The following is a 25813-nucleotide window of genomic DNA, read 5'->3' on the forward strand; positions in this document are numbered from 1 at the left end:
AGATACAAAAAGGCAAATAATGTTGAGAAATAGCATTATCATTCAAATATATTTCAAAGTATGAAATATTTAGAATAGACACATATATACAGACCAAAGTTTATTACTAGTTATTATGGATGGGAAGGAGTGGAAAAGAAAAAGACATTGTTTAGGGAGCACTGAATTTCTATTAAAGGGTGATGGAAAAATTTAGAAATGGATAGTGCTGATGAATTTAACTGCTATACTGAATTATGCATATAAAAAACATTCAAATGGCAAATGTTTTGTTAAATTTAAGTTTCCACAATTAAAAGAAATAAAAAAAGAAATGGAGAATTGTGATGGTGCTTAATATAGTCTTTAAGGTGCTAACAGGTTAAGGCTTCAACATTATCAATGAATGTCATAGGAAAAGGTAGGAAAATGTCTAAAGTAAACAGAATTCTGCCTTCTTGTTACAGGGTACAGAATGTTTTATAAAAGAATCCACTTCATGGTGAGACTGCTGAGACTACAGCCCCTAGTTACCCTTCAGGTTTGGAACTGAAGGCTTCCAGCCTGTGGCTTCCAGCTAAACAAAAGACAGGGTGAACATTTACATCAGGTGGGTATATTCCTTAGAACGAGGAATTGTGCAAGAACAGAAGGGCAGTCTTTACACAGGGAAATAGTGCAGGGGGCAGGAATTCACAGGAAAGAAGGACACAGAGGTAAGTACAGGTAGGAAGTGGGAAGAGAGCTACTACATTGTGGGGAACTGCAGTCAATGTCATAAAACAAAATACATATGAACTATTAGATGAAAATGAATTGGCTCTGTAACTTTCACCCAAATCACAATAAAAATTAAAAAAAAAAGAAGAAGAAATCTTGATCTAGATCTTAAGATCCTTGCAAGCAAGAACTGTGCTTATTTAATGTCCTAACTCCATATCCTGGCTCATGAATGAAGAAAAAGATGAGTACATGAATATATATGATATGAACAAACACATCTGGACATATTGCCCTTTAATTTCCATCCCTATTTACAGACAGAATTTTATTTTAAGTTAAAAACATTTTCAAAAGCCTCAATGTGAAATCAGACTATTTCATCAGAAATTGCAAACAAACCAGTCACCAATTATTTTTCAAATAAAAGATAGCACACTACCTCTGTACTCGGTACACTCGAGTCCATGGAGGCACAAGGGCTAGGATCCGAGCCACCAATTCTATCAGGTCACTAGGAGAATAACTCTTATATCTCCCTGATTTCCACAGCTCATAAAGTCCTGTTCCACGAATCACCAGGGTAGGGTAAAGTTTCAAACCATCTGGACGAAAAGCAGGGTTCTCAAAAAACTCCTGTGAACAGAAAATAGAAAATTACTTCTCCATTAATTATAGACACACTACCCAAGGTGAATTTTTAATCCTGGGTCAGTTTCTCTCACATACCCAGCAGGGCTTCAGGCTGCCTTTCCTTCTTAATAAGGGAGGGAATGCAGAAAGAACAGAAGCTCCATTTTTTTTAACAGCCTGACTGGAACAAAGCATCCATGTTCATTCAGACTATAAGGTCCTCCACAACCCAGCCCATCTTCACATCATTCACTTCATGTCATCCCTCACCACCTTGCCTCTTGGCCTTTACAAAGGCAATTTTCTCTGCGTGGATAGTTCATCAACTTTCTTCAATGAAATAACTGCTACTTATTTTCCAAGTCTCATATTGAATGTCACTTTTTCAGAGAGTCCTTCCTGACCTTCAAATACTAGGTGTCCCAGTAAAAACAAAATAGTCCTTTTGAACTGGTATTTGCTTTTTTTAAAAAACAGCATACTTATTCCTTTATTGTATTCACCAGTAGACTGTATTATCTTTTAATGATGAAATATATTTAGTTGTTTAAACTTTTAAAAAGTTGTGACAGAGATTATCTGATGTGCAAAACTGAAAATGTTTACTATATGGCCCTTTACAGAAAAAGTCTGTTGACAGTCAGATATGACTATTTTGTCCTCAGGCCAATTGGAACTACTCCTAACCTGGGATACACATGGTCCATTTGTTATCTGGACAATGAGCAAGGTAACTAATTAATCTACCTTTGGCATAGTCATTTTTTTAAAAAATTTTATTGTGATTTGGGTGAAAGTTTTCCCAAATTCATCTTCCATACAGCAATTCACATACACTGTGTCTCATGACATTGACTGCAATCTCCCACAGTTCAACAGCTCTTCTCCCATTTCCCCCCCATAGCCACCTCTTCCATGTGGGTGATTCCACAGAATGTGGAAATTATCGAACAATATCATTAATATCACATGTAAGTAAAATCTTACTGAAGATAATTCAAAAACAGTAGCTGCAGTATATTGACAAAGAATTTTCAGAAATGCAACCTGGATTCACAAGAGGACATGGAATGAGGGATATCATTGCTGACATCAGATGGATCTTGGCTGAAAGCAAATACCAGAAAGATGTTTACCTATGTTTTATTGAGTATGCAAAAGCATTAGATTGTGCGGATTATAACAAATTGTGGATAACATTGAGAAGAATGGGAATTCCAGAACACTTAATTGTACTCATGAGGAATCTGTACATAGACCAGGAAGTTACCGTTCAAATAGAACAAGGGGACACTGCATGGTTTAAAATCAAGAAGGGAGTGTGTCAGGTTGTATCCTTTCACCATACTTATTCAATCAGTATGCTGAGCAAATAATCTGAGAAGCTGGACTATATGAAGAACAACATGGCATCAGGATTGGAGGAAGAATCATTAATAATCTACAATACGCTGATGACACAACTTTGCTTGCTGAAAGTGAGGATGACTCAAGGCACTTACTGATGAAGACTGAAGTCTACAGTCTGCAGTATGGATTATATCTTAATACAAAGAAAACAAAAATTCTCACAACTAGACTGGTAAACAACATCACAATAAATGGAGAAAAGATTGAAGTTGTCAAAGACTTCATATTACGAGGACGTCCAGGAAGATGGAGGAATAGGCAGACAAGCTACAGACTCTCTTCAACAAAGAAAAGAAAAATCAATTCATAGAGATACAGAAGATAATACTAGAGCCCTGAGCTTTGAAAGGAACTATACAGAAGTGGATTAGGCACCAACTAGTGGAAAAACCTGAATGAAAACAGTGAGTACAGAGACGGCCAGAACTGCGGACTGTCAGGTACTCTGACAGGACCAATAGCCTGAATATCTCCAAGTGGTGCTGGGACCTAAGAATTGACCTAAAGATCAGCCCTGGTCACCAAGGTCTGCAGGCACGACTGCGCTGGTGGCCTATGTTAGGAAGGGAAACAGCAAGGAGGGAGACAATGTGAGCTATTGACTTTCCGCTGTCTGGAGGGCGCAGCCATTTTGATTGTTTACATGAAGCAGCCATTGGGGATATTTAAAGTGACCAAGGGTGCAGCTATTTTGCATATTTAAAGTGACCGAAGGCACAGTCATTTTGAATCTTTACAAGTGACAACCATTTTGGATTTTAAAGTGATAACATTCTCATTCGGATTCCAGGGACCTAAGAATAGGATCTTTTTGCCAAGGTCAGCAGGGACAAACAAGAGGCTGACAACAGGAAAGGACACAGGTGGTGAGTGTATAAGTGCTGTCAACTAGTGAATAAAGGAGCACAGCACAGTACCCTGTTTGTGTAGATAACATAAAAACAAAACAAAGAAAATAAAAATCATGGGCAAGTCACTCCAACATACAATCACCAATTAAATATAAACACAAAAATGTCACAATGCCCAGGAGACAACAGAGCATCACAGTCCACACAAAGAAGCAAGATAAAGCAGGAGAAACAAGGAACCAGAATACAGACCCAAAACACATCCCTAAGGAAGACGCAGCATTGGAACTCCCTGATAAGGAATTCAAAAGAATTATATTTAGGTATCTTCAACAAACTGAGAGACAGATTGAGGAAAACACAGAGAAAACCCTAGAACATTTTCAAAAGACAATACAAGAACAAAAGGATAAAATAAATGAAAAATTAGAAATGATATAAAATCTACACACAGAAATCCAAAATATTAATACTAAATTTCAGAAATAGATAAGACATTGAATGGGCAAAGGAGCAGAACTGAACCAATGGATGACAGAATTAGGGAGATTGAAGGCAAATACCTGAACACTTCTTTGGAAAGGGATAAATCAAAAAAAAGTTCAAAATAAAATGAAGAAAGCCTAAGGTTCATGTGGGATACCAACAAAAGGAATAACTTACATGTCATCGGAATTCCTGACAGGAAGAGACAAATAAAACCACAGAGAAAATTGTCAAAGATCTGTTGGAAGAGAATTTTCCTGGTATGATGAAAGATGAGAATATATCCATTCAAGAAGTCCAACGAACCCCAAACAGGATAGACCCCAAAAGAAAATCACCCAGACATATCATCATCAAACTCACCAAAACCAAAGACAAAGAAAGAATCATGAGAGCAGAACAGGAAAAACGAAAAGTTACTTATAAGAGTCAACCAATAAGACTCTTGGATTTCTTGGCAGAAACCAATGCAGGTGAGAAGACAATGGGATGGTACATATAAAACCATGAAAGAGAAAAATTTCCAACCAAGAATGACATAGCCAGCAAAACTGTCCCTCACATATGATGGTGAAATTATGACATTTCCAGATAAGCAGAAATTAAGGGCATTTGTTAAAACCAGACCAACCTTACAAGAGATGCTAAAGGGAGCCCTCTGGACAGAAAAGCAACAACAACAGCCAACAACAACTGACCATTAACACCCATGATGATATATAATCCAGAAAGCAACCCAGCTACGGAAGTATCCAGAGTAAATAAACCTGTGAGATCATAAATAGCAAACCAGACACATCCATTGACAAATGAGGACAACTACAAACAAAAAAAGGGAAAAACTGTGTCATTACAGAACTTCTAGATGGTAGGGAAGTCAAGATAACTACAAGATAGAACAGACTGTTCTAACCTTGGTAAGAAAACTATAAATCACAGGGTAACCTCAAAGAATAATGATAAACCTTCACATCAAAATAAAAAAGAGGACCAACATAAATATTCAGCAAACACTAAAACAACAGCAACAAAGGAAGTGATAACACAATTCATAAACAAAACAAGCTCAGCATAGAAAATTATATGAAACAAAGAAATCGACACCACGAAAAAGCACCTAACAAAGATGATGGCAACAAACTCATATTTGCCGATAATTACATATCTGGCAAAGGACTTATCTCTAAGATTTATAGAAAACTCCAACGCCTTGACACCAAATGAATTAACAATTGAAAACTTGTTAATTTTGTTAATTTTTCAATTGAAAAATTAAAAAATTGAAAAATGGGCAGAAGACATGACTAGACACTTTACCAAGGAGGATATTCAGGTAGCCAGCTAATCCATGAAGAGATGCTCACAATCACTGGCCATCAGAGAGATGTAAATCAAAACAACAATGAGATATCGTCTCACCCCAGTACTGACGGCAAGCTTCAATGAGACAGAAAATAACAAATGCTGGTGCAGATGCGGAGAGATTGGGACTCTCATACACTGCTGGTGGGACTGTGAAGTGACACAAGCACTACGGAAAGCAATATGGTGATTCCTTAGAAAGCTGGAATTGGAGATACCATTTGATCCAGCAATCCCATTATTAGGATATATCCTAGAGAGGTGAGAGCCAGGACAGGAACAGATACATGCACACTCATGTTCATCGCAGTACTATTTACAATAGCAAAAGGATGGAAACAACCTACGTGCCCATCAGTGGAAGAATGGATGGCTAAACTATGGTATGTACACATAATGAAATGCTATGCAGCACTAAAGAATAATGTAGTCTGCAAAACACCACATAATATAGATGAACTTGGAGGACATTATGCTGAGTGAAATAAGTTCATCACAGAAGGACAAATATACTATTAGTTTGTTGTTGTGGAGGGTCAAGGAAAGGTTTATATATGGAAGGAAACACTGCAAAAAAAAAAAAGCACTGACCCATGTCACTTTAGTTTTGTGTATTTCACTGTACATAAATTATATTTCAATAAAATGCATTAAAAAAAAAGACTTCATATTACTTAGTTCTACAATCAACACCAATGGAAGCAGCAGTCAAGACATCAGAAGACGTATTGCACTGGGCAAATCTGCGGCAAAAGACCTCTTTTAAATGCTGAAAAACAAAGATGTCTCCTTGAAGACTAAGGTGCGACTATTCCACGCCATGGTATTTTCAATCGCCTCATTTGCATGTGAGAGCTGGACAATGAATGAGGAAAACCAAAAAAGAGTTGATGCTCTGAGTTGTGGTGCTGGCGAAGAATACTGAAAGTACCCTGGTCTGCTATAAGAACTTACAACTCTGTCCTAGAAGTGCAGCTGGAATGTCCCTTAGAAGCAAGAATGGCCAGACTTCGTCTCACATACTTTGGTCATGTTGTCAGAAGAGACCATTCTCTGGAGGAGGATATCATGCTTGGTAAAGTAGAGGGTCAACAAAAAAGGGGAAGGCCCACAAATAGATGGATTGACACAGTGGCTGCAATGATGGGCTCAGGTACAGCAAGGATTATGAGACTGGCACAGGACCAGGCAGTGTTTCGTTCTGTTGTACATAGGGTTGCTATGAGTCAGAGACAACTCGATGGCACCTAACAACAACTACAGATACTAAAAAAAAGTTATAGGCATAAAGTTTACCTACAGCATTAATAACAATATAAAAAATTAAAATAACCTACATTTTGAAAAATTTGGGAGTGGTTAAGCAAATTCTGGCATATTTATTCAATATAAATAAAGCAGATATTTAAATATGTTAACATATTAAGAGAGACTACAGTTGGGCAATCTACCTCCACAGTGATACTGCCTGGGCAACCCAAGGAGGGGTTGCTATGAGTAGGGTACGACTTGACGGCACATAACAACAACAACAACAGGCCACAACATGGATAAATGCTTGTTACAATGTTAAGCAAAAAGCAATTCAAAAAACTGACCTAGCATATACATGTAAATGTGTGTCAGTGTGTACATGTGTATAAACAACCTCATCTCAAAAAAGCCTTAAGCGCAGAAAAAGTCTGGAAAGGAACTATTTTTATACGTTAGGATTTTGTCCAGTGTCAGTGACTCCTTTTTCTATTCTGTGTTTTCAATATTCCATAATGAAAATATATTGCTTCTATAATGGAAAAAACTTAACAGGAAATAACCAAACAAAAAGAGCAGGGATAGGATAAGAAGCATGCAGAGGCATCCAAAATCATGTTTGACTATGGCAACACTTACTGTAAACTGTTCAATGTCTCTTTCAAGTCCCACATTTGGCAGATCAGGCATCATATGAGCCACGACTTTGAAACCAGAATCTTTGGCAAGGTGAAATGACTCACACACTGCCTTGACGGTGTGACCCCTGAAGAAAAGAAAATTTACTACCAGTTACACAAGTACATGGGCAACAAAGTTAACAAAAGAAGCAAAGAGCAAACATTCTCTGAGACATTAACAGAAATTCTTTAAAAATCATAAGGCTGGGGGAAAAAATCTCAGGAAGTCTTTTTTTTTTTTCACTTTTTAACAGCCTCACCTCTAAGATTTGGAAGGAAATCATTTTACTTCTAAGATATTTTTCAGAAATTCCCTTCTACTCAAAGTTCTGAAAGTAAATGACTGGGTTATCAAGAGTTGATGTATATACTAAATTTATTTTGTTTAGCACCATCAGCCAAAATAAACTTACTAATGTAAAGATCTAAGTTAAAAACAAGAATAATGAGCTCAAAATCAGATGAAAGCAGCAGTTTGTGATGCTCTTTCTTTTAAACATCATGTGAAATTATTTGTAGAGAGAGGAAATGTGAAACCTCCAATACAAAATAGATTTCACTCTGGAGGGAGAGTGTGGAGGCCACATTTTTTAAAAAGTGAGAAAAGGGAGTAGTTGAATGAGCAAGCATTTGGGGCCAGCTGGAAAAATTATCTCAACTGTGTGCCACTCTGGTACCACATTCAAGTAAGAAGCAAGCCCTAATAAGAGTTATGGACAACTAAATCTTTCCCCCCACCAAGCAGTTCCCATTCACTACAGAGAGAGCCTAGAAATTTGGACTTCATCTCATTTTCTCTGGATGTTGCCATCTACTTCCATGGCTTTGGTAATTTAATCTCTATGTGTTAATGACTCTCAAATTTCTATGACTAGACTAGCACTCTCTCCTGAATTCCATACCTAAATATCTAATGTTCTGTGTTATACAATAGCCACTTTTCAAACTTACATTCAAATTAATTAAAATTACAAACTCAGTTTCTCAGTTGTAGTACCATATTGGACAGTAGTTTTAGAACATTCTGATCACTGCAAAATGTTCTATCAGATAGCTCTACTCTAAAGCAAATCACCAAAGTTGTTCCACAACTATCTAAAATACAATATATTTATAATGAAAGTTATCTTTCAAGATCTGTTGTTACACCATGTCCTCTCTCTTCATGAATAGCTCTATTATCTCCACCCAGTTACTCAAGATGAGTACTGGATCTCCTCCTTTACTTCCCATTCTCCCCTACCTTCATTTCTAGGCACCAAACACTATCTATTTCAGGCCACCATTACTTCTTGCTTAAAATACTGCAAGAATTTACTTAACTGGTTTCCTTTCGTTTAGCTTATTCTATTCTAATTCATCCTCCATATACTCTAACTAAAGTGAAATTTCTAAAATGCATATATGCTCACATCACAACTTAACTTAAAGTCCTTAAATGGCTTGCTACTGTTCGTGGATTACAGCCCAAACTCCCTAGGATGACCTACAATGAAAAAGTTGAATCCACTGCAGTCAAGGTGCTTATGACTCATGGATATCATGTGTTACAAAGCAGAACCGTTCCATAGTGTTCATGGCTGTGATCTTAACAGAAGCAGATCACCAGGTCTTTACTTCTGCAGTGCCACTGAATTTGGCAATTCACCAAATTTAGGTTAGTAGTCAAGCACAAACAATTTGCGTCACCCAGGCACCTGAATGACTTATTGTTGTTGTTAGTTGCCATCAAATCTATTCTGACTCATGGAGACCCTATGTGTTATAGAGCAGAACCACTCCATAGGGTTTTTTTTTTATTATTATCTCAAAAGAAGAAATTGCCAGGACTTTTCTTCCACAGTACCACTTGGTGGGTTCAAACTGCCAATCTTTAGGTTAGAAGGCAAGTACAAACCATTTGCATTACCTATGACTTAGAACCTCTTGCTGAAAAGTCGATTCCAACTCATAATGACCCTATAGAATAGAGGAGAAATGCTCCATAGGGTTTTCAAGGCTGTAATTTTTATGAAAGCAGACTTGTCACATCTTTCTCCTACGGTTATCAGTCGAGCACTTAACCACTGCCACCAAGGCACCAAACTCACTGCCATCGAGTTGATTCTGACTGATAGTGATCCCCATTGGATTTCTGAGGCTCTAAATCTTTACAGAAGTAGATTGCCCCATCTTCCTTCCACAGAGCAACTGGTGGGTTTGAACCGCTGACCTATGGTTAGCAGCCAAATGCCTTATCCATTAAGCCATCAGAGCTCCTTTCCTATGACTTATAGCCCCTCATAATCTGGCCTCTCTGTTTCCTTTTCAAACTCATCTTTTACCATTCCCCTACCCTCACTCTACACTCTAACCTAAGTGAACTGCCTAATGTGTAATGTGCTCACATTTGCAGGAGCTTACCCATATTTTTCTTTCTGCCTAAAACAATCTTCCTCTTCCCCATATGACTAATTCATACTCTTTCTTTAAGTCTCAGCTTAAATATTATTTTTTCCAGGAAGTGTCCCTGACTTTCAAGAAATATTTTTTTTTCATCTCCACAGGTACCTCTCTGGCAAAGCCTTTGATTACCTCAGCAATCCAACCAGTTTTCTTGATTCTAATCTTCTTTTACACGAATGCATTTTATTCAGGTTAATCTCTCTCAAGAATGAAATATATTAGACTCTTCTCTGTGTACAAAAATATTCAATAGATTTCTGTTACTTGAAGGAAAAATTCCAATCCCCCAGCCTGGTACTCTTCTTGATTGTTTCTATGATCTTGGCCAGTGCTTTTCCCTACTTCCTCTTTACTTTTTTCTCCTACTGCAACCCCCATCAAGTCTACCCAAACTCTACTTAAGTAGTCTTTAATGTCCAACTCAACATATACCTACTCATCTGCCTTTACCATTCTAGGTCAATGATCTCTGCTGCCTAATGAACTCCTAGAATCTTTTGATTTTTACTAATTTAGCAATTAATCATGAAGTTCTTTGAACAGTTAACCTCTCATGTGTTTTTTCACCTCAACTCAATTAGTTTCTAGAAGGAAGAGAACTTCATGTACCTCTACCAACCCCTCCAGATACAATTTTATTTATTTCATTACTTATGCTGCAGAATTTCTCAAAGCCTTTATCCATTGACTCATCAACCTTTCTCTCAACTCCCTGCCAGCTGGTATCTGCTTCACAAAAACTAATCTTTTAAATCTCACCCTGATTTCCTTCTGGCTCAAATCCTTTTCTTTCTTCTTATTCTCCTTTTTTTTTTTTTGGCTTTAAACTACTGACCTTGAATGCCGCTGCCTGTTTTCCATATTGGAAAGGTTGTTTATGAAAAGAACAGATAGAGAAATGATTACTAGAAAAGACCAGTAAAGAAAGACTAAAACTGAAGGAAAGAGGGGAGTGAAATTAAGAGCATAGTTAGAAAAAATGACTTTGAAAGAGAGGAAAGAGGAATATCTCTTTCTCTAAGATTGGTAGGAAGGAAGAAAAAATGAACATGAATGTAGGTAAAACTGCTGGGGTGGAGGAAGGCATTTGCCACTATTTTATTCCTGTTGATTTGCCATCTTACCTGTTCGTATCTCTGGCCACATCTTCATAGACACTCTGCACGCCAATCTCTAGCCTTGTGCAGCCATAGGTCAACATGTCACTTAAATGCCGCTTCATGCAATAATCTGGTCTGGTTTCAATAGTAATTCCAATACACTTTGTGTGGCTTCTCTCAGAATACCTGTAGAGCAAATTTAAAAATAAGCAATCTGCTACAAATCTAGAACATCTACTCCCATATTCTCAAAGAATATCTTCTTAGACTTCCCAGTATAAAAGTGATTAAGAGCATGGGCTCTAAAGCCAGATTTTCTGAGTTCAAATCATGACACTGTTACTTCCTAACTACACAAACAGGAATGTTATTAACATCTTGTTTTGGTTTCTTTATCTAAAAATGAAGGTAACAATAGTCTCTCTCTCACAGGGTTAATGTGACTGAACACACAGTAATGTCACCCACATCATCATTTTTATTCTCCTACAGTATGCTGCACTCATAATCTCCTTGAAAGCCATGATTTCAATTGTGAAAACCCTATTTTCAATTCCTAGCAACCATTTTTCACGTAAGTAAAAACCGTCTGCATTATTTATTTCTCATTCCACATTTTAGAGTCATATTAGATAAAAGGAAAAAAGCACAGGGGGTGTGTATGTACGTATAATGATTGTAAGAATAATTCAGAGGAAATGTCTTCTACATATGCAACAGTCTTTCTGTCAAGCTTATTCATCTTAGCAATGATTTACAAAATCAGGAATCATTTTTCTCTTTCACTAAAACCAGACAGTAGAGTAGTAAGTACCATTTTAGCCTCATGCTTTTTGAGTTAATGCTGGTCAAAGATTCAGAAAAGTAAAAATCATTTGCTAAGGGGGCTGCAGATGTGATGTACGGAATACTGAATCCTCCTAACAGGTCAGCTGCTAAACAAAAAGTTAGTGATTCGAACCCACCCAGCACCTTCGAAGAAAGAGCTGGCAATATGCTCCCATAAAGATTACAGCCTAGAAAACCATATGGGCACTTGAATCAGGACTGGAGGAAGACTCATGAACAATCTGTGATATGCAGATGACACAACACTGCTTGCTGAAAATGAAGATGACTTGAAGCACTGACTGATGAAGACTGAAGACTACAGTCTGCAGTATGGATTATAACTCAACACAAAGAAAACAAAAGTCCTCACAACTGGACCTATAAGCAGCATCATGATAAATGCTGATAAGATTGAAGTTGTCAGAGATTTCATATTACTCAGTTCCATGATCAACACCCATGGAAACAGTAGTGAAGAAATCAGATGACGTATTGCACTGGGCAAATCTGCTGCCAAAGACCTCTTCAAAATACTGAAGAGCAAAGACGTCTCTTTGATGACTAAGGCGTGCCTGACCCAAGCCATGGTATTTTCAATCACTTCATATATGCACACGAAAGGTGGACAATGAATAAGGAAGACCTAAGAAGAGTTGATGCTTTTGAGTTGTGGTGCTGGCAAAGAACACTGAAAGTACCAGGGATTGCCAGAACTAACATATCTGTCCTGGAAGAAGTACAGCTGGAGTGCTCCTTGGAAGTGAGAATTGCCAGACTTTGTCTCATCTACTTCACTCATACTGTCAGAAGGGACAATTCCCTGAGAAGGATATCACGCTTGATAAAGTGGAAGGTCAGCAAAAAAGGGGAAGGTTCTCAACGAGATGGACTGACACAGTGACTGCAATGATGGACTCAGGGACAGCAAGGATTGTGAGGCTGGCTCAGGACCGGGCAGTGTTTCATTCTGTTGTACATATGGTTACTGTGAGTTGGAGCTGACTCGACAGCACCTAACAACAACAACAAGTCTGTCACATGGGGTCACTATGAGTCAAAATTAATTAAATGCCAACTAATAACAGGTCTATGAAGTATGTTTTATTATTCCATTTTACAGATGAATTAATACTTTGTCCAAGGTTACAGAACTAATAAAATCCAAGCCAGGATGTGGATTTAGGTCTGCCTGACTTAAAAATCCTTGCTCTGTATTTCACTTCACCACACTGCTTAGACAGGTCAGCATGGGACATCATACTTTACAACATCTCTAACTTGTTGTTGTTATGTGCCGTTGAGACAACAACAACTAACTTCTTAGAACCCAATAATTCTTCTCAGTGTACCATCCTACAACTTTCTAAATTCTTTTTTTTGTCATTGAATTTCCTTCTTTCCAAAGAAGTTCAGAGCACTTTCTTAAAATGTAAACTATAAAAATGTCCAAAATTTTGCAACTACTCCTTTAGGTTCATATTTCATTCTTAATTGTCAATAAAAATGATTTATTTAGTTAATGTTAATAATAATTACTAAGAAAGTTGTGAATCATTGAGCTGGAGAACTAATTGTGAAGTATTTCTTTTTAGAAATTAAAATGCCATTGCCCTGTTTATTAGAATCTTCCATGAAATTTTATATAGGATTACCAAAGATAGTAATAGGGTAAACAACTAGTCCAAGTTTACTAAAAGATAAATTATAAGACAGAAAAGGGGCTCAGACCTCTTCAAGTCTTGCCTGATTGAATACTAAATTATTTGGCTTCTCTGAAACAAACAAATTAGAAAGTCTCATGATTCTCAAATAGTTGAGTACCAAGACTTGCAGAACAGGAAGTATATAATGTGACAGAATAATTATAACTCATTCATCTTCCTGGAACACTGTGATGGTTATGTTTGTATGTCAACTTGGCTGGGCCTGGTTTAGTGGCTGGGCAGCTGGTGGTAGTTATTCCCCATGATGAGAATGGCAATCAACTCCATGCTGGGATCTACCACAAGCAGCTGAGTAGCTGCCTTTGGGATGTGGTCTGCTTCCTGTATATAAGGAGAATTTTGAGAATAGTCTTTAGCTTTTGGCATGGTTGGACCCTGCATGTAGCCATGTTGTTGCGCAGCAGCCTGCCATGCTCTGCTGACCTTGGGACTTACAATGGACTTAAGTTAATGGCCTGCCGTGTGGACTGGTAACATTGGGACTGTGCCTTTTTCCTTGTGAAGCTTGGGGCTTCTCAGCCTCAGCAGCCAGCAGCTGTCTGAGTGAAGAAATGCCTCTAGCTCCAGTGGGCTGGGAGCAGGAGGCAGAGCTGGATCCCAAGGTTGAGGGGCTTTCACCCAGCCCCTAGAGCCTGGCACTTTGAACTTGGACTTAAAGCCTCCAAACTGTCAGAATAAACTCCTGTTTGTTAAGGCCATCCCATTTGTGGTATATTCTTGTCAGAGCGGCACTAGGTAACCAGAACAAACATCAAGTATTAAGTGTGGGAAAATTTTTATTCAATTAAACAAAGCAAACTTTGTCTGAAGGTTGATTAAAAAAAAGCAGATAGAAAAAGCATTTCATGCTCTGAGATCTTGTTAGTTAAGGTTACACCCTACACTAATGGGGTTTACTCTAACTCTAAATGAGTGTATTTAACAAGTAAATGAGAACATCCTAGAATCAGGCATTCCAAACCTCCCTTCCCCTATTGGTTTATATTTTTAAAAAGCCTGCAGTATTTTTTTTTAATAAATGCATTTTATTGAAATATAATTTATGTACAGTGAAATATACAAAACTAAAGTGACATGGGTCAATGCATTCTATTTATTTATTTTTTTTTTTGGAAGTGTTCCTTCCCCTCCCCACCCCTGGCAACCAATAAAGAAAGTTTCCTTCCATATATAAACCTTTCCTTGACCTTCCACAACAATGAACTAACAGTATATTTGTCCATCTGTCATTGACTTATTTCACTCAGTATAATGTCCTCCAAGTTCATACATGTTATATGGTGTTTTGCTGACTCTACATTACTCTTTAGTGTTGCATAGCATTCCACTGTGTGTATGTACCACAGTTTGGTTACCCATTCTTCTGTTGATGGGCATGTATAGAAGATATAGAAGTATCCAAAGTAAATAAGCCTACAAGATTGTAAAATGGATGTAGGTTGTTTCCATCTTTTTGCTATTGTAAATAATGCTGCGATGAACATGGGTGTGCATTTATCTGTTTCTGCCCTGGCTCTAACTTTCTAGAATATATCTTAGTAATGGGATTGCTGGGTCAGATGGTATCTCCAATTCTAGCTTTCTAAGGAATCGCTCTACCACTTTCCACAGTGGTTGGATCACTTCACAGTCCCACCAGCAGTGTATGAGAGTCCCAATCTCTCCACATCCCCACCAGCACTTGCTATTTTCTGTCTCATTGAAGCTTGCCAGCAGTACTGAGGTGAGATGGCATCTCCTTGTTATTTTGATTTGCTTCTCTCTGATGGCCAATGATTGTAAGCATCTCTTCACATATTTACTGGCCGCCTGAATATCCTCCTTGGTGAAGTGTCTATTCATGTCTTCTGCCCATTTTTCAATTGGATTGTTAATCCCTTTGCTGTTGAGGCATTGGAGTTTTCTATAAATCTTAGAGGTAAGTCCCTTGCCAGATATGTAATATCAACAAGTGTGAATTTGCTGCTGTCATTTTGTTCTGTGTTTTTTCGTGGTGTTGATTTCTTTGTTCCATGTAATTTTCTGTGCTGAGCTCATTTTGTTTATGAATCGTGTTATCACTTCCTTCATTGCTATTGTTTTAATATTTCCTAAATATTTGTGCTGGACCTCTTTTTCATTTTGATGTGAAGGTTTATCATTTTTCTTTGAGGTTACCCTGTGATTTATAGTTTCTTCTCAAGTTGAGAACAGTCTGTTTTATGTTGTAGTTGTCTTGACTTCCCTACTATTTAGAAGTTCTGCAACTATATAATTTTTGCCCTCTTTTTGGTTTGTAGTTGTCCTCATTTGTCAATTGATGTCTCTGGTTCCCTTTTACAATTTTGTAGGCTTATTTACTTTGGATACTTCTATAACTGAGTTGGTTTCTGGGTTATGTCATCATGTGTGTTAATGGTTGGTTGTTGTCTGCTGTTGCTGGTTCTCTGTCCAAAGGACTCCCTTTAGCATCTCTTGTAAGGTTGGTCTGGTTTTAACAAATTCCCTTAACTTCAGCTTATCTGGAAACATCCTAATTTCACCATCATATTTAAGGGACAATTTTGCTGGGTATGTAATTCTTAAATGGAAATTTTTCTCTTTCAGGGCTTCATATATACCATCCTGTTGTCTTCTTGCCTACATGGTTTCTGCTGAGAAATCCAAGCTTAGTCTTATTGGTTGACCCTTGTAGGTAACTTTTTGTTTTTCCTGTGCTGCTTTCAGGATTCTTTCTTTGTCTTTGGTTTTGGTGAGTTTGACAATGATATGTCTTGGTGATTTTCTTTTGGGGCCTATCCTGTTTGGAGTTCGTTGGACTTCTTGAATGGATATATTCTCATCTTTCATCCTACCAGGAAAATTCTCTTCCAACAAATCTTCAACAATTTTTTCTGTGGTTTTCTGTCTTTTCTTGCTCTGGAATCCTGATTACATGTAGGTTATTATTCCTTTTGATGGAATCTCACATGAACCTTTAGGCTTTCTTCATTTTGTTTTGATCTTTTTTCTGATTGATCCCTTTCCAAAGAAATATTGAGGTATTTGCTTTCAATCTCACTAATTCTGTCTTCCATTGATTAAATTCTACTCCTTTGCCCATTCAGTGTCTTATCTATTTCCAAAAATTTAGTATTAATCCTCTGGATTTCCGTGTGTAGATTTTGTATCATTTCTAATTTTTCATTTATTTTGTCATTTTGTTCTTGTATTGTTTTATGAAATTGTTTGAGGGTCTTCTCTGTGCTTTCCTCAATTTTGTCAGTGTTTTCCTTGATCTGCCTCTCAATTCACTGAAAATACCTAAATATAATTCTTCTGAATTCCTTATCAGAGAGTTCTAATGCTGCTTCTTCCTCAAGGATGTGTTGGGTCTGTATCCTGGTCCCTGGATGCTCCTGCTTTATCTTGCTTCTTTGTGTGGACTGTGATGCTCTGTTGTCTGTGAGGCATCGTGACGTTTTTGTGTTTATATTAAACTGGTGATGGTATGTTGGAGTGACTTGCGCACAATTTTTGTTTTCTTTGTTCTGGATGTTATCTACATAAGTAGGGTACTGTGCTGTGTTCCTCTATTAGCTAGTTGGCAGCACTTATATACTCACCACCTGTCTCCTTTCCTGTTGTCAGCCTCCCATATGTCCCTGCCGTCCTTGGCAAACGGAGCCTATTCTTAAACCAAAAAAAACCCAAACTTACTGCCATCAAGTTCGATCTCACTCACAGAGACCCCTCCTTGGGTTTCTGAGGCAGTATCACTATGGAAATAGACTGCCCAATCTTCCTTCCAAGGAGTGGATGGTGGGTTTGAACCGCCAGCCTTCAAGTTAGCAGTCAAATGCCTTAGGCAGTATGCTACTAGAGCCTATTCTTTGGTCCCTGGAGTCTGAATGAGAATGCTATCACTTTAAAATCCAAAATGGCCGCCTCTTGAAAACATTCAAACTGGCTGCACCCTCGGTCACTTTAAATATCCAAAATGCCTGCCACTTGTAAACAATCAAAATGGCTGCACCCTCAAGACAGCCAAAAGTCCATAGCTCAGGTTGTCTCCCTCCTTGCTGTGTCCCTTCCTAGTCATAGGCCACCAGTGTGGTCATCCCTGCAGCCCTTGGTGACCAGGACTAATCTTTAGGTCAATTCTCAGGTCCCAACACCCCTTAGAAATATTCAGGCTGCTGGTCCCATCAGAGTAGCTGATAGTCCACTGGTCCAACTGTCTCCGTACTCACTGTTTTCATTCAGGTTTTTCCATTAATTGGTGCCTAATCCATTTCTGTATACTTCCTTTTCAAAGCTCAGGATGTCAGGATTATCTTCTGTATCTCTGTCAATTGGTTTTTCTTTTCTTTGTTGAAGAGGGTCTGTGTAGCTTGTCTGCCTATTCCTCCATCTTACTGGAAGTCTAAAAAGCCTACAGTATTTCTTATAAGTGACGCTGTTAAGTCATCAAGTTCAGAGGCACAAAAGTAGCTACATCACTGGAGAAAAACTAGAGGGTAGTACTGTACAAATTTATCTAGGGGAAAGAGAAAATTTATTAGCTAATCTTTCTACTGTAAAGATAATCAAGGACCCAACCAAGAACATACAGAGGAAGCTGCTGCAAGAATGATAAAGTCTCTTCCCAAATAGCCAAAAATATAGGATAGGACACAAAGGCCAAACTTATTTTCAAATAGTAATTTTATTCCATTTCAGAAATGTCTTTCCTTGGAGTGGAAGTCATTAAACAATTACCTGTTATAGAACAGAAATAGAGGAATAAAAAATATAATTCAAGCTATAAATTTAAAAAAAAATCAGTATTTTATATTTATAAAAGGTTTTCAGGAGCTCTGGTAGCATTGAGCCTAAGACACTTGACTGCTAACCAGAAGGCTGGTGGTTCATATGAAAAGCAGTTAACCACAAATTCCTATCAAAATTATAACTACAAAAACAATGAAAGGATTGTTTGCCTAAAGAACAAAGTATAAAGTCAACTTCCCTCCATAGGAGGGTTTCATATGAAAATAAAATTCTGAAAAGAGGACAATGGTGAAAACCTTTTGTTGTTGTTGTTGTTATGTGCCATCGAGTCAGACCTGACTCATAGTGACCCCCCTTGGGTTTCCAAGGTGGTATCACTGCGGAAGTAGATTGCTCAACCTTCCTTCTGAGGAGTGGCTGGTGGGTTTGAACCGCCAGCCTTCTGGTTAGCAGTCAACTCTAGGGGCTTCAGACTTCCTAGGTTCATGAAAATATAGGAACTGTGTAAGATATGGAGCTCTGGTGGGATATGTCTAAGGCATTTGCCTGCTAACCAGAAGGTTGGCAGTTCTAACCCAATAGCAGCTCTATAAAAGAAAGACGGGGCAATCTACTTCTATAAAGATTAACTGCCTTGGAAATCCAGTGGGGGTCTCTATGAGTTGGAATTGACTCAATGGCAGTGAGGTGTTTTATTTTTGTTTTTTGGTATATTTTCCTAACTTGATTATAAATTGCTAAAACACAATCCCATAAGTACCACTGGGCCTTTTGATTCTAATTCCACTGGTCTTTTTGTTATATTAGGGGGTTATCTTAAATAAGCCTGTACAGCCTAACAGTGTTGAAATAGGAGCTATAACCACCAAATCCATTGCTGTCAAGTTGATTCTGACTCATAGTGACCCCACAGGACAGAGCAGAACTGGCCCCTGTAGGGTTTCCAAGGCTGTAAATCTTCACAGAAGTAGACTACCACATTTTTCTCCTATGGAGTGGCTGGTGAATTTGAACTGCTGACCTTCCAGTTAGCAGCTGAATGCTTTAACCACTGAGCTACCAGGGCCCCTCACAGAAACTATACCAACTATAAACAATGCTAATGTTCTCTGTGAAGCATAATTTAACATAGTAACTTCTCTTGAAGTCATTTTTACAACGAGGGAGTGAGGAAGAAAACAATAATCTGGAAATTTAGAAGCAAACAAAGACCAAATGCTACCTAGTGTTTAAAACATAGCTCAACTACATTTTTCTCCCCATGACATCTATAAGAACTCTGTGCTCCCATTCCCCAAGCACTCTGCTACAAATTCAGTTTGCCTTGTTATTTGTGGTTATGTCTGTCTCTCCCATTAGACAGGAAGTTCCTGGAAACCAGTAGGCTGTAAAACATTTAGAGGTAAATTGCTTATGGGCTTCTGCACTGAAAACTCTCCCTCAATTAAAAAAATACAAGTTTAAAGAATGAACAAATAAATGAATTAGGCATAACTGGGGAGCTCTGGTGGCATAGTGCCTAAGGCATTTGACTGCTAACCAGGAGGTTGGTAGTTCAAACCCACAAGCCAATCTGCACAAGGAAGACTGAGCAATCTACTTCTGTAAAAGATTAACTGCCTTGGAAACCCAAGGGGGTCGCAATGAGTTGGAATCGACTCAATAGCAGTGACCAGTTTTTTTGGTTTTGAGGACATAGGAGATCTCTCTTTGCTCCCATAACAGTCTCTAGACAACTCTACTGCTTATTTTTCTCCTGCAAATAGCCAATAACAATGTGTAGCACTAGGCCAGCTACTTTTGTAAAAATTGTAAAATAATAATAATAATTCTTGTCCTAAAGATGCTTAACAATCTAGCTGCAGGGATAAGACATACAAGCAAAACCAAGAACCACTACAGAACAAAGAGCTAGAATTTAGAATTAGTAGAAATATAAACGGATATAGGTTGTTTCTTGAGAAACATGCTCCTATGTTTAGAGAGAAGGTGATCTACAAAAGCGCTACCTATCATTACATGCTATTGCCTTATATTAAGAGCCTCAACCAGGGAGACCCAAAGAAATGGAGCCCACAACAATTTTAGTCTCTTTATTACCTTATGAAAACTATCTTTTGATTCACTTCAAGAAAGCTGTGGCATCAAAGACAATACCTCTCATTACTATCATTCTGCTGTAGCTCCTCTTTCAAAACCTCTGTCATTGATTAAATTGTGGATGTGTCTTAGTCCAGTCCTGCTTGAAGTCCCACTAGAGCTCTAGGCTCAAATTCCTCAAAGGTCAATGGACTATTTCCTACATGGACATCCCTCTACCACAAATTCAACCTGCTCAAACCTACTGCAAAATAGATAATAAAAGTGTACAGATGAAATATTAATTTTCAATAGTAACAACGTACAAACTCTCTTCAGTATCTATAGTCCCAAAATGAGTAAGTGGAATTTATAAACTATTTTTGGCAGTCACAAATTTGTTTGGATTGTCAATAACATCTGGGGTTACTGATGTTATTCCTCAGCAGTAGTACCACAGAATACTTTTTTGCTACGGTCATACTGTAGGAAAAATACCCCAATAAAATTTGATGTCCTGCACAATGTTGTATTAGTGATATTCTAGACTTAAGAATGATTAAATCAGATGTTTGATGTGTTTAAGGATTTAAAAATAATTATTTTCCCACTTTTTTTTTTTTGAGGTGGTAGGTTGGCTTCCTGTATATTGGAGCTTTGCTCAACACAAACTGAGGAAACAGAAAGGCAAGAAAATTTTACTTTTAAGTGAATACTATCTATGAAAAACTAACCTGGTGACATTGTAGTCTAGAGACTAATCATGAATCCTTGCTCACACTAGTCTATAAGGTTTAACTATACTAACAACGACCCATAGTTTGGGTTTCTATTCTTTTAAAAGGAGCCCTGGCAGCACAGTGGTTAAGTACCCAGCTGTTAACCAAAAGATCAGCTGCTTGAATCCACTAGCCACTCAGAAGGAGAATGACATGGCAGTTGGTTTCTGTAAAGATTACAGCTTTGGAAGCCCTGTGGGGCAGTTCTACTCCGTCCTATAAGGTTGCTATGAGTTGTAATCAATTCAATGGCAATAAGTTGTTTTTGTTTTATTATTCTTTCAACAGCTGATGAGAATGCTATCATTTTATATTCTTAATTAGACAGTTGAAGATTCAACAGCAACACAACACTAATAGAAAGTAAAAAATCCACAGATTTTCATTTTTTAAATATGAAATCTATAAATATTATATTTTCAAATTTCAGGACAGGATATATAAGAGTAAAGGAGCCCTGATGGTGCAATGGTTAAGCACTTGGCTGCTAACTAAAAGTCTGGCAATTCAAACCCACTAGCCACTCTGAGGGATGAAGATGTGGCAGTTCCATTCTGTCCTGTAGGGTCACTATGACTCAGAATAATGACTTAACAGCAGTGGATTTCATTTTATATATAAATATAAATGTATTACAGAAAAGCTGACATTGTCATCTCAGGGTATAATTACTGTTCTCTCCCCATCTGTAGCAAAGAACAGTGAAGAAAATAAAAAATGCATGGAAACAATTACTCCAAAAGACTAACAGACCACATGAATCCCAGCCTCCGTGTCCCTGAGACCAGAACTAGATGGCAGCTGGCTACTACTGCTGACTGCTCTGAAAGGGATCACAACAGGAGGTCCTGGGTAGAATGGGAGAAAAATGTGGAACAAAACTTAAAATCATAAAGAAAACTAGGCTTACTAGTCTGATAGAGACTGGTGGAACCCCTGAGACTATGGTTCTTAGACACCCTTCAAGCCTGGAAGTTAACTCACTCCTATGGCTCAAATTTCAGCCAACTGAAAGGCCTACAAGATGAACAATAACACCAGGGAGATTTTACTCCTTAGAATAACCAACCATATGGATCAAAAGAGCAGCATTTGCCCAGGGATAAAGCTCAGACAGCAGGAAGGGATAGGAAAGAAAGATGAAAGGAAATGGTAAATACAGGGAAAAAACAGAAAGAGTACTGTTACACTGTGGGGATTGCAATCAATGTCACAAAACATGTATGAACTGTAGAATAGAAACTCAACTTGCTCTGTAAACTTTCACCCAAATCACTAGTAAAGAAAAGAAAAGCCTGTTGTATAGATATCCCCACGAACATATAGCAATCATTCGATGGAAGGTGCAGAATTACCATGTGGGGACTCTGGTTGCCATAAGTTGGTCAACTACTGGCTCTCTAGTAAAAACTGGACTGTACCACAGGCAGACAGACTGCTAGGTACTGGAAGAGACTGAAGAATGCTTCATGAGTACTGATGATGCTGCCTACCTCTTCTGAGAATAATTTCCAGAACTGGTGGAACTCCAACTCACATATTCAAGCTCAAAATACCCCAAGTGGTATAAATAAAAGGAAAATATCCTAGAAATATGATAGTGAAACCACAGAATACCTAAGACAAAGAGAGTATCTTAAAAGCAGCCAGAGCTGGGGACATAAAAAAACAAAAGAAAAGATGACACTGGCAAAAAGTGAATGTTAAATGAAAAATAACTTGTAAACAAATCTCTTAGACAAAAATTCTCACTCCAATAGGAATCTTCAAATTACAGAATGTCAGAGAAAGAAGTAATTTTACAGAAAATCTAGTCCTACTTCCTTATATATGTACATGAGGAAAACAAAAGCACAGAATCAATCAAAAGGTTTTACTTAAAAGGTTTTAATAGATAATACTACAAGACCATAGCAGAGGTTAAGTTTGGAACCTAAATCTCCTCGTCTTAATGCACGGCTCTTTCCACTGCAGTCACTGAACAGTATGTACTGAGTATTTTTAAGGCACTATGCTAGATACAAGGGATTCTTTTTCTTTCTTTCAAGAAAATAATCCCTATTAAAGGATAAAAAAAAATGTATTATATAAAATAATAACAGAATTCATTAAAACTATTATTTTTGGCTACTGAAAAACAAAGCTAATAGTAAGTCTCACTAAATGCAATGAGTCAGAGATACTCAACTTACCTCCACAAAGATTAACAAATTGTGAGGTTTCCTTGATGGAATTTTGTAGCACCTAATATGGGGTATGCGCCATATAAAGTTTTATCCTGATCTTCCTTCAATTTCAACATTGATCTCAGTGCCTATACTATGTGATGTAGATTTCTGAAAAATTTACATGCTAGTATATTTTGCATTATAAGACCAATAATTAGGTGGGGGAAAAAAACAAAGGAAGTGACAACACGACTCATAAAGAAGATGAGCTCAGCACAGAAAATTACATGGAACAAAGAAATCAATACCATGAAAAACACAGCAACAAATTCATACCTGTCGATAATTACATATCTATCAAGGGACTTATATCTAAAATTTATAGAAAACTCCAGGAATTGATGGAATACCCACTGAGATGTTTCAACAAACAGATGCCCCGCTGGAGACACTCACTCAGCTATGCAAAGAGATTTGGAAGACAGCTATCTGGCCAACTGACTGGAAGAGATCCATATTTGTACTCATTCCAAAGATAGGTAATCCCATAAAATATGGAAATTATCAAACAATATCATTAATATCACACACAAGTAAAATCTTGTTGAAGATTCAAAACTGTTCAAAAAGAGTTGTAGCAGAATATTGACAGAGAACTTCCAGAAATGCAAGCTGGATTCAGAAGAGGACATGGAATGAGGGATATCATTGCTACTGTCAGATGGATGTTGGCTGAAAGCAAAGAATACCCGAAGGGCGTTTACTTGTGTTTTAAAGACTATGAAAAAGTATTCAGTTGTGTGGATCCTAACAAATTATGGCTAACGTTGAGAAGAATGGGAATTCCAGTACACTTAATTGTGCTCATAAGAAACCTGTACATAGACCAGGATGTTGTCAAACTGAACAAGGAGATACTGCATGGTTTAAAATCAGGAAGGGAACGCATCAGGGTTGTATTCTTTCACCATACTTATTCAATCTGTCTATTGTTGTTAACTGCATGCCAAGCAAATAATCCACGAAGCTGGACTATATGAAGAAGAACGTCACATCAAAACTGGAGGAAGACTCATTAGCAACCTGCGATATGCAGACGACACGACACAACTTTGCTTGGTGAAAGTCAGGATGACTTGAAGCACTTACTGATAAAGATTGAAAACTACAGACCTCAGTATGGATTACACCTCAGTATAAAGAAAACAACTGAATCAATAAGCAGAATCATGTTAAGTGGAGAAGACTGAAGTTGTCAAAAATGTCATACTACTTGGTTCTATGCTCAACACCAATGGAAGGAGTAGACAAGACATCAAACGACATATTGCATTGGGCAAATCTTCTGCAAAAGACCTCTTTCCAGTGCTACAGAGCAAAGATATCTCCTTGAAGACTAAGGTATGCCTAACCCAAGCCACGGTATTTTCAATCACTTCATATGCATGTGAGAGCTGCACAATGAATAAGATCGAAGAAGAGTTGATGCTTTTGAGTTGTGGTGTTGGCAAAGAATACCGAAAGTACCATGGACTGCTAAAAGGACAAATCTGTCCTGGAACAAGTGCAGCTGGAACGCTCCTTGGAAGCAAGAATGGCTAGACATTGTTTCACGTACTTTGGTCATGTTGTCAGAACCATTCCGTGGAGAAGGATATGATGCTTTGTAAAGTGGAAGGTCAATGAAAAAGGGGAAGGCCCTCAACAAGATGGATTGACACAGTAGCTGCAACGATGGGCTTGTATATAGTAAGGATCATGAGGCTAACACAGGACTGGGCAATGTTTCATTCCGTTGTACACAGAGTCGCTATGAGTCAGAGACGACTCAACTGAGCACCTAACAACAACAGAAAAGTATAATGAGAAGAAAATCCAGGAGATGATTTTCATGACTTGGGAGTAGGTTTATTAGAGACAATACAGAAAGCACTAACCATGAAAACAAAAGCTAAATTAGACTTCATCAAAATTAAAAACTTCTGTCAAAATCAGTAATCTAATGAAAAGTCAAGCCACAGACTGCGTTTTTGTATTGGCTAACTATGTATCTGGCAAAGGACAGCCATCTAAGATATATAACAACCCAATAAAAAATGGGCAAAAGATTTTTAGCAGACACTTCACAAAGGAAATATATACAAATAGCAGGAGAACATAATAAAGTGCTCATTATCATTAGTCATCAGGAAAATGCAAATTAAAACCACAACAAAAGACTATTACACACCCACCAAAATGGCTAAAATTAAAAAGACTGACAATACCATATGTTGGTGAGGATATGGAACAATCGAAATTGCACATATTATTGCTGGGAGTTCAAATGATATAATCACTTTGGATAAATGTCTGTCAGTTTCTTATAAAACTAATCATATGATCCAGGAATTCCACTTTGAGTCATTTAACCAAAATAAATAAATATATACATCCACAAAAAGACTTGCACAGCAATGTTAACTGAAGCTTTATTTATAACAGTCCCAAACTGAAAACAGCCCAGGTACTCATTAATAAAATAATGGATAAACAACTTATAGTCTAATACATACAATGGAATACTAAAAAACCAACCAAACTC

General features: G+C 37.7%; 1 protein-coding gene across 1 annotated transcript in view; it reads right to left on the reverse strand.

Annotated features, from left to right (window-relative positions):
* The window catches only part of ELP3 (elongator acetyltransferase complex subunit 3), a 181708-nt gene that overhangs the window by 107171 nt on the left and 48724 nt on the right, over positions 1–25813 (reverse strand). The window contains exons 8-10 of the mRNA XM_007938728.2: positions 10942–11103; positions 7332–7458; positions 1142–1335 (exon numbers count right to left, since the gene is read on the reverse strand). Of these exons, the coding sequence (XP_007936919.1) occupies positions 1142–1335; positions 7332–7458; positions 10942–11103 (483 nt within the window). The remainder of the gene's footprint in view (positions 1–1141; positions 1336–7331; positions 7459–10941; positions 11104–25813) is intronic.

Source organism: Orycteropus afer, unplaced genomic scaffold (assembly GCF_000298275.1).
Source record: "Orycteropus afer afer isolate SDZICR_OR568_19922 unplaced genomic scaffold, OryAfe1.0 scaffold00053, whole genome shotgun sequence".
NCBI lineage: Eukaryota > Metazoa > Chordata > Mammalia > Tubulidentata > Orycteropodidae > Orycteropus > Orycteropus afer.